The sequence below is a fragment of the Argentina anserina genome, chromosome 7 (assembly GCF_933775445.1).
Source record: "Argentina anserina chromosome 7, drPotAnse1.1, whole genome shotgun sequence".
Taxonomy (NCBI): domain Eukaryota; kingdom Viridiplantae; phylum Streptophyta; class Magnoliopsida; order Rosales; family Rosaceae; genus Argentina; species Argentina anserina.
Genome location: NC_065878.1, coordinates 20,777,232 through 20,791,349, shown reverse-complemented (window position 1 = coordinate 20,791,349; position 14,118 = coordinate 20,777,232). Strand labels below are relative to the sequence as shown.

At 42.9% G+C, this 14,118-nt stretch overlaps 1 protein-coding gene across 1 annotated transcript; it reads right to left on the bottom strand.

The window, feature by feature from the left end:
- Positions 1 to 168: 168 nt before the first annotated feature.
- On the bottom strand, positions 169 to 4,174 carry LOC126802031 (uncharacterized). The gene is made up of 7 exons (XM_050529557.1): positions 3,859 to 4,174; positions 3,655 to 3,760; positions 1,675 to 3,249; positions 1,492 to 1,554; positions 1,188 to 1,408; positions 928 to 1,040; positions 169 to 664 (listed from the first exon to the last, which is right to left on the bottom strand). Exons 1-7 carry the CDS (start codon positions 3,910 to 3,912, stop codon positions 556 to 558), a joined length of 2,241 nt encoding a protein of 746 aa, XP_050385514.1. The 5' UTR covers positions 3,913 to 4,174; the 3' UTR covers positions 169 to 555.
- Between the last annotated feature and the right edge of the window lie 9,944 nt (positions 4,175 to 14,118).

The following is a 14,118-nucleotide window of genomic DNA, read 5'->3' as shown; positions in this document are numbered from 1 at the left end:
TGTCTAACTTTTCAAGTAACCTGGTGTCTTATTGCTTCATGATATTATAGCTTCATAAGCGACCACCCAGTTGAAGCTTTGAGGAACCACTTGTAATGGAGTATTTCAACTTGAAACATTTCAGAATAACTGTAAGCCCTACAATGGAGTACAAAGATCATACCAAGCAAGAGGGAAAGACGGCCAAATGAGACCATCACTTCTGATAATAATTAATAAGACTTGGTGACTTACAACCGGCTGTTAAACAAAGCCGCCACATGTTACAAATGATTAAGAGATAAGAGTAAAACAAACTAATCACTAGTAACAAGAAACTGAATTTTTTTTACAACTAATAGTTCTACTCAGACCAATAACAAAGCAACAAACCTAAACACCTGTTAATTCAACAACGCCGGGAGTGTCGTAGAAGTTGGACTCTGCCAGTCTTGTGACCAGCCTTCATGTCTATTGTTACAGAGTCCGTAACAATACAGACTCAAACACTGAGCGAATCCTTTACAGGTAGTCAGAAGTTTCCTGGATGCTCAGAAAGATTTAAACAAGTTTAAGTTAACAACAAGGAGACTGATTTGCCGACAAAATAAAGTTGCACGTTGCATAAATCGACGCTGCAGCAGCCCTAACAGCTACTTCCCTCTGTGAGCTATCCATCTGTGGTCTGCAGGACAATATTAAAAGGTAAGTGATGATTTATTTTAAACCAACTCTGAGATGGTCTATTTTGAGTTTTGAATTACACAGGAGTGTATCTCACAGATTGTAATCAAACTGAAAGAAAGAGTTCAGCTATTAACAATTTAACATTTGGTTTTTTCTTATATAACAAGACACCGGACGCTGGAGGTGATAACCATGACTCTGAAATTAAAATTATGAAAGAATAGGATATACAAGGACAATGGTTCCCATTAAAAGCTTTACCTAGTACTGTTTTCAGATTTACCCAAAGCTTGAATGCCAGAATCCCAACTGATAAGTTGCAGGCCCCTGTTACAGTGAACTTGCATTTCTCTTACTTGGTTCAACCAGCTTTCCTGAAATTTAATAGTACATTTTAGATCGAGTTCAGACAAACAGACCAATATCTAATAATTGCACATGCGGCAAAGAGACTTCATCCAATTAAAACACCCGGATGTATCTTCACATTGAAATCAATTTCAAGTCTCTATAGCACTCACAAGTTGTTCTTCTTCTTCAGAAAGTGCTTTATCCATTTGATCAAACCGTGGACCCCACCTTGCTCGATGCATTTCTGCACAAGCACGACTGGAAAGTCCATCCACAGAACTTTTTCTGGTAGAAGATTCATTCTCCTTATCACATGGAAACTCCTTTTTTAGCAATAACGGCAGATCTGTACTCACTACATTTTGAACTCTCTTCCTACTGCGTTGCAGTGCTGCATTTACAAAATAGGATAGATATAAAAAATCTGTTCTGCCTCAAAAAGATCTGCAAATAATCTAACAAACAAAAGATTACCTGTAAGGCGTCCTTGAATATCTTGTTGAATAAGTTCCAACCACTGAGAAGCAACAGTAGCAGCTGGAGAAGAAAAGGAAAATATTCATATTAGCCAAGTCGAGGCTTTGCATACTTTCACACAGTGCGCCCCCCCCCAAAGTTGATGCATGCATTATAAGATATCAAAATCCAAGTACACACCTTTAAAAGAAAGATAGGATGTTGTTTCCTCTTTAGATGACAATGGAATATCTTCCTCAGGTGCTACACTTGATGAAGACAATTTCAGTGCAAGCGCCTCTTCCTCACTTACATGAGTGGGGTGTGATGCGAAACTCTTTCCACCACCAATGCTATCATTTACGATTGAGTAATCCTCCATACAGTTGTCCACTTGTACCAATGAAGGCTTTTTCATCAGTATAGTGTACCCTTGTGCCTGCATGTCCTCGAAAAAAGTATTTGGACACCAACTCTTGCTCATATTATCCAGGTCCTGCCTGTTATCTACAGTTCCACTCTGCTGATGGACTGTCTGTCTGTTCTCCGCACGGCTAATTTCAAGTCTTTCGGATCTTACAAGAGCCTCTATTATAGAATGGACCTGTTTTCTGTTTCTCACATGGTTGATGATCCCAGGGTTCAGTTCATTCAGCAGTCCACTTGGAGCGGCAATCTTTGCAAACCTATCCACTTGTTCCTTCTTCGCACGTTCCATCTTTTTCTTCTGCTCTTCATTTTTAATTTTTTTGGGGCGTTGCTTTGGCATTGGTATGCCCCCGTGTTGCTTTGAAATTGGTACGCCTCCAAGTTGCTGCTTTGGCGTTGGAATTGCCACAGGTTGCTTTGGTGTTGGAATTGCCACAGGTTGCTTTGGCTTTGATAGGCCTCCATTAGTAGGTGACAGGAAACCGTTTTCCTTCATTTCCTTCCACACTGTCATTGGATCTTTCTCTTCCACTGGGCCAGTGCAGCTCCCACATTCAGAAACATCTCTTGATTTCAAATGATTGAGATTTTTATATGGATAAAATGGATCTTGGTTTTCCGAACTTGACACCCCTTTTGCAGTTAAATCCAAAACATTGCCTTTTGCATTCCCAGGATTACCATGATCCCTAAACACTGTGGACTTTTCTTGATCCTGAGAGCTTTTCTGACTGCCATTTTGAACCATATTGCTGGCAGCGCATAAGCCAGCATTAAGATCTCGCAACCTGGGAATAAGGTTGACCACAAGTGGAATTCTGCCACTCATAGATGTTCCCTCGTGAGAAGTATCCAAATCAGAGGTTTTGGGCACCTCAGTAACATGATCAATAGGCAATCTGGTCTTTACTGAAATCTGAGAACATTGCTGACTGTCATTTTGAACGGTACTGCTGCCACCAACACACACATCAGTATTGAGATCTAGTGGCTTGGCAATAGAGTTCACTACAACTGGATTTGTGCTTCTTACAGATGTTCCAACTTGAGAAGCATCCAAAGCAGAGGTTTTAGGCACTTCAGTAACTTGATCCCTAGGTGATGTGGCCTCTTCTGAACTCATAGAGAGTAGTTGACTGCCCTTCTGAACCTTATTCTTGGCACTGCACGCATCATTGCTGAGATCCAATGACTCAGGAATAGGGTCAACCGCAACTGGGAATGTGCTTCTCACACCTTTCCCAGCTCGAGAAGCATCCAAATCAGAGGTGACAGGCACTTCAGTAACATCAGACATCTTTTCATCGTCGCATTGAAATTGACCACCACACTGTCTCTTATTACTTCCTGTGGCATAAATAGGACCAAGTGAATTAATCAAACCCAAAAACGCATTCCCAACAGAAAAGTAGAACACCACTAAACTTAAAACTTGAAACTAATCCATCTACATGAACCAAATAAAGGTACTTAGAGCCTAACCCATCTTCACTATAATACTACACAATATCAAACTGCATAGCTCAATCTCTTGTAAACCAATGACCAGTTAACGATTTCAAAGGCCAATTAGACCTAAAATGATAAAAGAGACTACATTTAAGCTATCTAAAAACACATACAATCTTCAACACTAAACTGAATATTCAAGTTCACTGTATCTATACACATGTTGCACAATCAAAACCCATCAAAGCCCCAAACAACAACAAAAAGCCAAGAAATTTAAAAAAAAAATTCAAACAAAAGTACCTTCAGCCCGGCACACTGATTCAAGATCTCGAATCTTAATCCGCTTCCTAGGCTCAACTTCATCTTCATCTCCCAATTCAACACCAACTCGCTTCGCCCCCGCAACCTGAAACAAAACCCAACAACCAATCAAATTCCAAAACACTCAAAAAGTCACGAAATTCAAACTCAAAATCAGAAAGAAAAAAAAAACCAAGAACCCACCTTGGAATCGGATCCAGGCACCAACCCTTTACCGGAATCAACCCGATTAGCCATACCCACCAAATGAAACCCCCAATTCAAAATCAACCCCTTGAATCCAAACCCCGCCAAATCTGGGCCATGGGGTGAAAAAGACTCCAACTTTGGGTACAGCGGGGAAAAGGTTAGCCGGAATCGGTGAAGATTGGGTCGGAATTGGAGTAGAGGTGAGAGATTTAGGGAGGGAGATAGTGAGAGAGAGAGAGAGGGCGGGTGGTGAGTTTGGTGGGTTAGGGTTTTGAAGGGCGCGTACGAGATCCGTGGGGGAGGATTTTATTAAATTTGGGATAAAGTTTAATATTTTTTATGATTTAAAATTTGAATTTTGCGGGGAGAGAAATGAGGAAAGAAGCGCGCTTTATTACCACACAAAAGCCAAAACAACGTTGTTTTGTTTTGTTCGGAGAGAAACTTGTTTTGGTTTTTTCAGTTCGGTCGAAAATGGTAGAATGGTAAATCTGAAGACAGTGATAACTGAGACCAGGAGAGGAGTGTGTGTTTTTGAATTTGAATCTGTTGGAGGCGGGTGGGGCCCTCTGGAATACTGATTTGGGCCGAATACCCAGACTGGATCCAGGGATTGGGCCACGGCCGAAAACTTTCTTCTTTTTTTGATCGAAATTTTCATGTATTTGTGTGTCATTTTTATTGGGAGAATTCTATTTGCACCTCCACATTAGCTAAAAACACATCCTTTAATTTTTGAACAATTGTATTTCCTAATATAACCCTCTACAGCGGCATTGTTCTTCTCCTCCATATATTTGAGACTTCATTCGTAATTGTGCTCAACAAATTTATACCTCTTTAATTAATTTACTTCATTGCATGCATATCCCAATATTCATCATAGCAATTGAATAAAATCACTTCATAATATGTTTTGAATTTCCATCACCAGTACCAATCTTATTATTTGTTCTAGTATTATAAAATAAACCAGTTCTTGAATTGGAATTGGGGAGACTTTCAGGTTAGTGTATCGGAACCAATTTGGGTACCCATCTGGGAGGAGTGAGACTGAGGAGAATTGGAGAGCTTTGGAGGTGGGTTGGGGTTGGATTGGGGAAGGAGAGAAGGAAAGGTGTGGTACGGTTTTTGAGTGAGACTCAAGAGTTAATTCATATATAGTCAAGAATTTGGGAGGTGGATGGGGTTGGATTGAGCAGATGAATATTCTTGACGTGCTATATTTCAAACACTCCCACTGCTGCCTCATGATCGGCAAAGTGTAAACAAGCACGAGCATTAAGGTGGGAGAAACAGAGAGAGTGGAAGCTCTCATCCTCAAGAAAGGGGGGCATAACATGAAACATATATTTTACAAAATTTTAGGGTGGTGTATAAAGTAAAAACAGAGGTGCAACTAGAATTTCCATTTTTATTGACGAAAAAAAACATAGTATCTTTTGTGCACGGGCGTTTGCCTTCACGTATGTCGTGAATAGTTTAAATTAGAAGAAATTATATAAATACACGATAGACTCTAATTATGAATTATTTTCTTATTTTCAACAATTAAGGTGTATCCTCTGTTCGAAATATCGGCGATATCGCCGATATATCGCTGATATTTCAAATCCGATACGATAAGAGCATATCGGTCAAAATTTATCGGTCAACGCAAAAATGATGGTCAACGGTCAAATATCGGTCAAACTTTGATATATATTTTTTCAATTTTTGTTTAATTTTTTAATATTTATTTCCTCTTTTTTTTTTGAAAAAGTTATATATATTTTTCATTTTTTCATATATATTTTTAATTTATATAAATTTTAAATATATATGATGAATTTCAAGTCTAAATAATCATTCTTAAATACCTATTTTTATTATTAGATGTCGTTCGTGTACTTTAATTGTCATTAAATTAAGTATTTATTTTTTTTAGTTTACTTAGTACCATTTTTTTAGTTTATTTGGTACATATTGAAGTATAATTTTATAAATTTTATTGAAAATAAGCAAATCCGATAAAACCGATATATCCCCCGATATATCGTTTTACCTCTCGACCGATACGATGCCGAAAACGATATTTAGAACATTGGGTGTATCATACACTGAGCATGCAACATTTGTTAAAAAAATGAGCAGACCTATTCAAAGTAGACCATGTCATAATTTAAGGTGGATAAATGGCTACGTAAATCTACTTTTTATATGAGATTTTTGTGTATTTATTATAGAATCGTGTTGGAAAAATGTTACATTTGTTTGAGGATGAAATACTTGTATATTATTGAATGATATGGGGGCCTATATATAGGCATTTACAACACCACAATCCCGTAGGATTCGGAGTCCTAATATACTACGGAGATGCTAATCTATCTCCTAACAGGAAACCTATTAGGCTAAGACACACACAAGGGTAGAATAGTAATTCTCCCGGAACACTCCCCCTTGTGTCGCATGCCTAGGTTGCATGGTGCACACATCGTTGCCTCGGTAAAAACCTTGTCAAGCAAAACAAAAACCTCTTGGGTAAAACAAAAGCTTGATCGAAGGGAAAAAGAGCACAACGCACCAACTACTTAAGGATCTTAACATGTGATGTAGACTCCCCCTGAAGTCTACCAAACTCTAGTGTTCCGATAAACGACGCATGCCAATGCTCTTCACATGTTTCATAAAAGTAGATTTAGGCAAAGACTTAGTGAACAAATCCGCAACATTGGATTCTGAACTCACTTGATTGATCTGAACATTCAAGAACTTCTGTTGTTGAACGTTGTAGAAGAACTTAGGCGAAATATGCTTGGTGTTGTCTCCCTTGATGAAACCTAACTTCGTCTGCTCTATGCAAGCAGCATTATCTTCATAAATGCACGTAGGTTAATCAGTTGTAGAGACTAATCCACAAGAATCACGAATATGGCGAACAAGTGATCGTAGCCAAACACATTCTTTCACTGCTTCATGGAGAGCGATGATCTCCGCGTGACTCGAAGAAGTAGCAACAAGAGATTGCTTTGTGGATCTCCAAGATATCGCCGTATTCCCAATGGTAAACACATAACCGGTTTGAGAACGAGCCTTGTGAGGGTTAGAGAGGTACCCTGCATCGGCATAACCAACTAACAAGTTGTTTGGAGTCTTTGCATCGGGGGAAAGAGCTGCACGGGACCGGTGACTGCTCTCGGCACCGCGCACGGTCTCCACGCCATGGCGGCCGGCGGCATCGCTGCGGCGTACGGCGGCAAGGCCGGGGTCGGCGACGGCGGTGGTGTGGGGAGATACCGTGGCGGTGTTCTCTCTGCAATAGGGGTAGAACAATCCCATGTCAATGGAACCTTTCAAGTATCGAAACAAATGCTTGATTCCATTCCAATGACGTAGCGTAGGTGCGGAGCTAAATCTAGCCAATAAGTTCACTGCGAAAGATATGTCCGGTCTAGTGCATTGAGCAAGATACAATAGTGCCCCAATCGCACTAAGGTATGGAACTTCAAGACCAAGAACGTCTTCATCATCCTCTTTAGGACGGAAGGGATCCTTCTTGATATCTAGACTTCAGACGACCATGGGAGTAGACAATGGACTACATAGATCCATATTGAAACGTCGAAGCATCTTCTGCGTGTAATTTGACTGATGCACTAAGATGCCGTCGGCCCTATGCACAAGCTCAAGGCCGAGACAGAATTTCGTCCTCCCTAGGTCTTTCATCTCAAATTCCGACTTCAGATAAGACACGGTCTCTTCAATCTCATCAAGAGTACCGATTATGTTCATGTCATCAACGTAGACCGCAACGATGACGAATCCGGAATTTGTCTTTCGTATGAACACGCATGGGCATAGTTCATCATTCTTGTAACCCCTTCTCACCAAGTATTGATGCAACCGATTGTACCACATTCTTCCGGATTGCTTTAACCCGTACAATGAATGACGTAATCTGACTGCATGAGCACTCCGTGGTCTGGAGGCACTTGATGGAGGTAAAGGTAGTCCCTCAGGAGCTTTCATGTATATCTCTGCGTTAAGATCCCCATAGAGATAAGCTGTGACCACATCCATAAGCTGCATGTTTAGTCTTTCGGACACTACCAGACTAATAAGGTAGCGGAAGGTAATGATGTCCATAACAGGAGAATAAGTCTCTTCATAGTCAATACCAGGTCGTTGTGAGAATCCTTGCGCCACGAGTCTTGCCTTATAGCGCACGATCTCGTTCATCTCATTACGCTTACGAACGAAGACCCATTTATGTCCAACAGGTTTGACATCTCTTGGAGTCAATTCAACCTTTCCGAAGACTTCTCGCTTCGCTAATGAGTCAAGTTCTGCCTAGATTGCTTCCTTCCACTTCGGCCAATATGCTCTGCGTTCGCATTCAGCTACAGAGCGAGGTTCAACGTCGTCTTCAGATATGATCTCAAGTGCGACGGAATAAGCGAAAACGTCATCAATGCATGTAGTGGCTCGGTTTCGGACCGACTGCTCACTTGTGTAGTTCACTGAGATTTCGTTGTTCTCTGGCATCAAACAAGGTTCCATAGCGTCCCACGGAAACACTTGAGTTGATTCATGGACATAGCTGTAATCAGAGACAACTTCATACGATGGTGATTCATCGTTGATGACGCGCTGTGCCTTAGTCATTCGCTTCTTTCTAGGTTTTGAATCCCTAAAGTTTATCGGTCTCCCCCTTTTTCTTTGACGAGCCGAGGCCGAAGCTGCTCCATGCCGGGCCATCTTAGCATCGTCGCCACAAGGGGCGCCGGCAACACCACGGCGTACGGTGGTGCCACCGTCGGCCTCCGACCCACTGTCACGGGCGGTGCCAACGTTGCTAGGTCCAGGAGCTTGTCTTCCACGCCCGTATTTCGGGACATCCAACCGTGCCGGTACGTTCGCAGCGGGTATGTTTGATCTCGTCACTTTAGCAATATCTACAAAGCCGTCGGGCATCGAATCCGCGACTTTCTGGAGGTCGATAATGCGTTGCACTTCTAACTCACTTTGAGCAGTGCGGGGATTATAATGAGACATAGTGGGGACACACCACGTCAATTCCTGACGTTCATTTGGAATGATAACATTCCCATCTCCCCCTAACGACGGGAAGCATGTCTCATCAAAGTGAAAATCTGCAAATCTTGCAGTAAAGAGATCTCCGGTGGTTGGTTCTAAGTAGCGGACAATCGTTGGGGAATTATAGCCAACATAAATACCTAGTCGTCTCTGAGGACCCATCTTAGTACGCAGCGGAGGCGTAATAGGCACATAAACGGCGCAACCAAAGATGCGTAAGTGTGAAATATTGGGTTCGTAACCAGTGACCATCTGGTACGCACTAAACGCTTGGTTAACCGCGGGTCGGAAACGAATAAGTGTCGCTGCATGCAACACTGCATATCCCCACGCAGAGACCGGCAGGTTAGTACCCATAACCATTGCCCGAGCAACAAGCTGAATACGCTTGATGGTAGCCTCTGCTAGACCGTTCTGTGAATGAACATGAGGAACGGGATGTTCAACTTCGATCCCAATAGACATGCAGTAATCATCAAAAGTTTTGGAGGTGAATTCTCCAGCATTATCCAAACGAATGGATTTGATAGTATAATCGGGGTGGTGAGCCCGAAGTTTGATGATCTCAGCTAATAACTTAGCAAATGCAGCATTCCTTGTGGATAGCAATGCGACGTGTGACCAACGCGTCGATGCATCAACCAATACCATAAAATATCGAAAAGGTCCGCATTCTGGTTGAATAGGTCCACAAATGTCACCTTGGATACGTTGTAAGAATGGAATGTTCTCGGTTGAAGCCTTAGCAAAAGAAGGACTTCCTTGAAATTTAGCAAGAGAACAAGCTTTGCAAAACGAGCGATGGGCATCAGAAATTGCCATGGAGTCATGTGAAAGCACGGGAGGTATCACAAGCTCCTATGAAGGAGGGGATGCCGCCACCGACGGCATGAAAGCCGAGGAGCTGCCGAGTGGGGCATGCTCGGCCGCACCATGCGGTGCATGGGTAGGCACGGCCTCACCGTGCGGAGCACGGGTGAGGTGATCCTCCAATCGCTTCCGGGACTTGAAAAATGGATGACCATGTGAATTCTTAAGAATTCTAATCATCATATCACGTCCAGGGTGCCCGACACGGGCATGCCAAAGCATATAAGAGTCCGAATCACAAAAGTTGCGTTCAACCGCATATGATTCAAAGATCCGAATGGAAGTAAGATACAAACCATTCCCAAGACTCTTCATCTTCTCTAAGATGCGGCGATGATCTGCTTTCTCAGAGGTAACGCAAAGATATTCCTCTCCATTCTCAACATAAGTATCGAGGTGAAAACCATTGGCACGCATGTCCTTAAAACTTAGCAAGGTGCGGGGAGACTTCGGCGCATAAAGAGCGTCTACGACGTTAAGAGTCGTACCATTAGGCAACATGAAAGAAGCAGTGCCTCTTCCTTGAATGATGGATTTCGAGCCAATCATTGTAGTCATCGAAGAAGTCGAAAATACTAGATCCGTGAACAACTGCCTGTGCCGTAGGACAGTGTGGGTGGTTCCGCAATCAGCTAGACATTCGATTTCACCGCGGGACATCTACAAAATGACAATTAAGAGAGTCAGCGACACGGGAACAATTCTATACAATACGCCGTAGGATATTGTAAGAATGGGAATCAGAACGAAGGTCGATCCCATCGAATGTATCACATGGCAATAGTACTACATTCTTCAACTAAAGAGTTGGAAATCATGGTATTGAAGCAGTGAAATACCAAACAGTAAACTAGGGTGGTATAAACCATCCAAAAATAGTGTGGAAACACACACAAAGAGTACCGGTGAGTGCATATAACGGACTTGGAGAAAACCGGAAAAACAAACCGGAAAACCATGTCAAAAGAACTCTAAACCGGGTGAATGTTGGACGAGGAAAACGTGGCAGCAGGGGCTGCTGCAATATGCCAGAAGAATCACGAGAAAACGACGAAAAAATCGTCGAAAAACTCGGTGGAAAACCGGCGGCACCGATTGCTGGAAAAACCGGCCGGCGGCTGTCGAAACTGGCCGGTATGGAGGCCGGGACTTCAGGTCCGACAGGGGACGCCGGCAGGAACCGAGTGGCGGTGCCGGAAACACCGGAAAATGGCCGGAAGACGGCGAATACGCCGGCAAAACGTGCCGGAAACGCCGGCAAAACGTGCCGGAAATGCCGGAATAGTAACCGGGGCCGACCGAGGCAAAACGACGTCGTTTTTCGACGTTCCGAGGTTCGTTTTCCGAATTTTAAGTTCCAAATTCACAATGTAGTGCTATTAGGGTCCCATGTAACCCAAAAAGCGTCCAATTTAAAAACCACGTGAGTTGCACACATTGATCATCATGCTAAGTGTCGGATAAATAAAATTCTCAAAGAGATCGTCTTGTAAGCAAGAATTGAGAAATTTTATTGAATGACAATCTTTAATACATCACACATAAACTTCTAATTCTAAAATCAAAAGACTATTACAAAGTCAATGAAAATAACAATGGCGGTCGGCCATAACAATACTTGAATCATAAAGCTAAAGAAGCTAAAACGACTAATCAAAGTCGGGAGTATCCATGGTAGCAACCGGAGGCCTAGCTTTAGAAGCAAGGGGCTCGGGTTTCATGGAGATATGGTGAGTCTCGATCTCATGGTCCTCATCCACATGATTCGATTCGAGTTGTAGAAACTTCTTGTAGGCGGAGTAAGCCTTGATCATCTCTTTGCTAGCGCGATAATCGCGATTAAAGTGCTTGAAGGAGCCACATTTGAAGCATGGAGACTTGCCATTACCGGAAGTGGAGGCATTAGGAGGCGCATGGCCTCCTTGGAGTGTGGGACGGGTACGGCCTCCCCCTGAGGGTGCGGCGCCGCCACCATCACGGGTCTATGTATTGGACCGAGGCCGAGATCGGCCTTGTTGCCTCCCACCACGAGAGTTGTTATTTTGGTGCTGATATGGAGCGTTCCTTGATTGATTCTTTTGCTTAGGAGCTTTCCCATAGTTAGCCTGTGGCGTAGAAATTCTTTTAGTGCCAACAGGTCTAGTGTTGTTGTTGAGGAGAATCTCAGAATGTCTCTCCTTCTTAGCTAGGAGTGCCATTAAGTCGGCAAAAGACCGGATCTTCCCTTTCTCTACATGAGTGCGGTACGTATGAGCTTGAACCTCATAGTTGATTGGAAACGTGTCCAATGTCTTATTGAGAAGATCTAGGTCGGTCTTGATGACACCAACGGTGCCAAGATCGGATTGCAAGCATAGCATATCCTGATTGAAATCATCCACTCTCTTATAGTCCAATAGACGGATGTTATCCCATCTAACGGTCAATTCAGGAAGAAGCTTATCATGAACGTTGTTGTACCGCAAGCGTAGTTTGTCCCATAATTCTTTAGGATCTTTTACGTTCAAGTATTGCCTCTTGAGAGTTGCATGGATGTGACGTCTCATAAAGATGAGAGTCTGAGTCTTAGCCATAGGTGGGAAATCAGCAAGAGGGTCGGCAAACATGCCTTCAATCCCTCGACTCTCGAACGCAAGTTCCATGTCGGAAACCCAGCGGTGGTATTCCTTTCCTTCTAGATCAAGAAGGCCAAATTCCGGTCGAGATGGCGATGACATTTACAAACACGAATACAGAATCGATTAGATTCAAGTATAATAGGAATTAGAAGGGGTGACGTATATGGTCACAAGAAAAATCGATGCAAGCGGCGATACTCATGATCGCACCCAAAACAGCGGTGCACTCAGGCGACCACACGAAAATCGATTAAGTTCCCTTTCAAAACAATCGTGACTCCCCCAGGACCGTCACACAGAAAACATCGACCAAGAGGGGAAACCCATCCCTCTATAGTCTCATCGGCGTTATAAGAAAGGCCGGAATTAAGACAAGAAGAAGGCTAATAGCGCCCGATATAATATATCTATACGTTCAAAAGCGGGAACGTTTATAAAAATTTACCTTGGGAGGTTTGTAGTATACGGGAGTAGCTTCTCTTGAGCGAAGTCCTTGCTTGTGACTTTCACGTCTCTTGCGTGAATATGCGGGAGGAGCAATTTTGAGTGATTTGATGCGGGAACTTGCGGGGCAAAAAGATTTCTTTGCGGAGCGAATGCGGAGGAAGCGCTGCGGGGCTGCGAGGCTGCGTGCAGGAGCTGCGGGGCTGCAGGGCTGCGGGGCTGCAGGGCTGCGAGGGCAGGCAGGGGCTGCGGCGGCGGCAGGAGGTTGCGGCGGCAGCAGGAGGTTGCGGCGGCAGCAGGAGGTTGCGGCGGCAGCAGGGGGTTGCGGCGACGGCAGGAGGCAGCGGTGCGGCGGAGGTAAGGGAAAAAAATTTCGGAAGGCTCTAAAAGATTCAGGGTTTTAGGGCTTCGTGCTGATAACGTGTTTGAGGATGAAATACTTGTATATTATTGAATGATATGGGGGTCTATATATAGGCATTTACAACACCACAATCCCGTAGGATTCGGAGTCCTAATCTACTACGAAGATGCTAATCTATCTCCTAACAGGAAACCTATTAGGCTAAGACACACACAATGGTAGAATAGTAATTCTCCCGGAACAACATTTTATATTTTGGATGACAGTGATACTTAATTTCTTTGAAGTTGCAGCTTACTCAAATGATGTTATGTTATGTTGGGATTGTTTATTGCTGGCGCTCTTGTTGTCATATTGACCACAAAATTCATATTGTTTTTGCTTTTGAGAAGATTGAACAAGCAGTTCTATTCCGATTAATTAAACTTCGCGTTTCAAAGAAGTCTTAAACATGGAATGCTGTAGCTAGGGTCGCACGGATGAGATCAGTCATGCATTATTCTAGCTAGCCTGTTCCTTCCTTGAAATACCACAGAAAAGGTCCATTTGTATAATTAATGTATCATACTTCAGCCCCATGTCCGTTTCCAATTATTATAAAATAAGAAAGAAAAAACAAAGTCTTAGAAGAAGCAACATAAAAAATAAATACAAAGAGAATATGAACCAACACAGAACCAACACGACTCTATATATGCTACGGATTACGGATACAACGAATATAACAGGAGTTTTGAACGTACAAAGAATAATGGTTTCCTCGCGTCTGTTCTTTTCTACCATTTGGTTACTGATTATCGTCATTATATATTAATCAAGTCGACTGAGTCGCACTATGAACTCAGTTTCGATACACTGTTACTATAAGATTATTTCAAT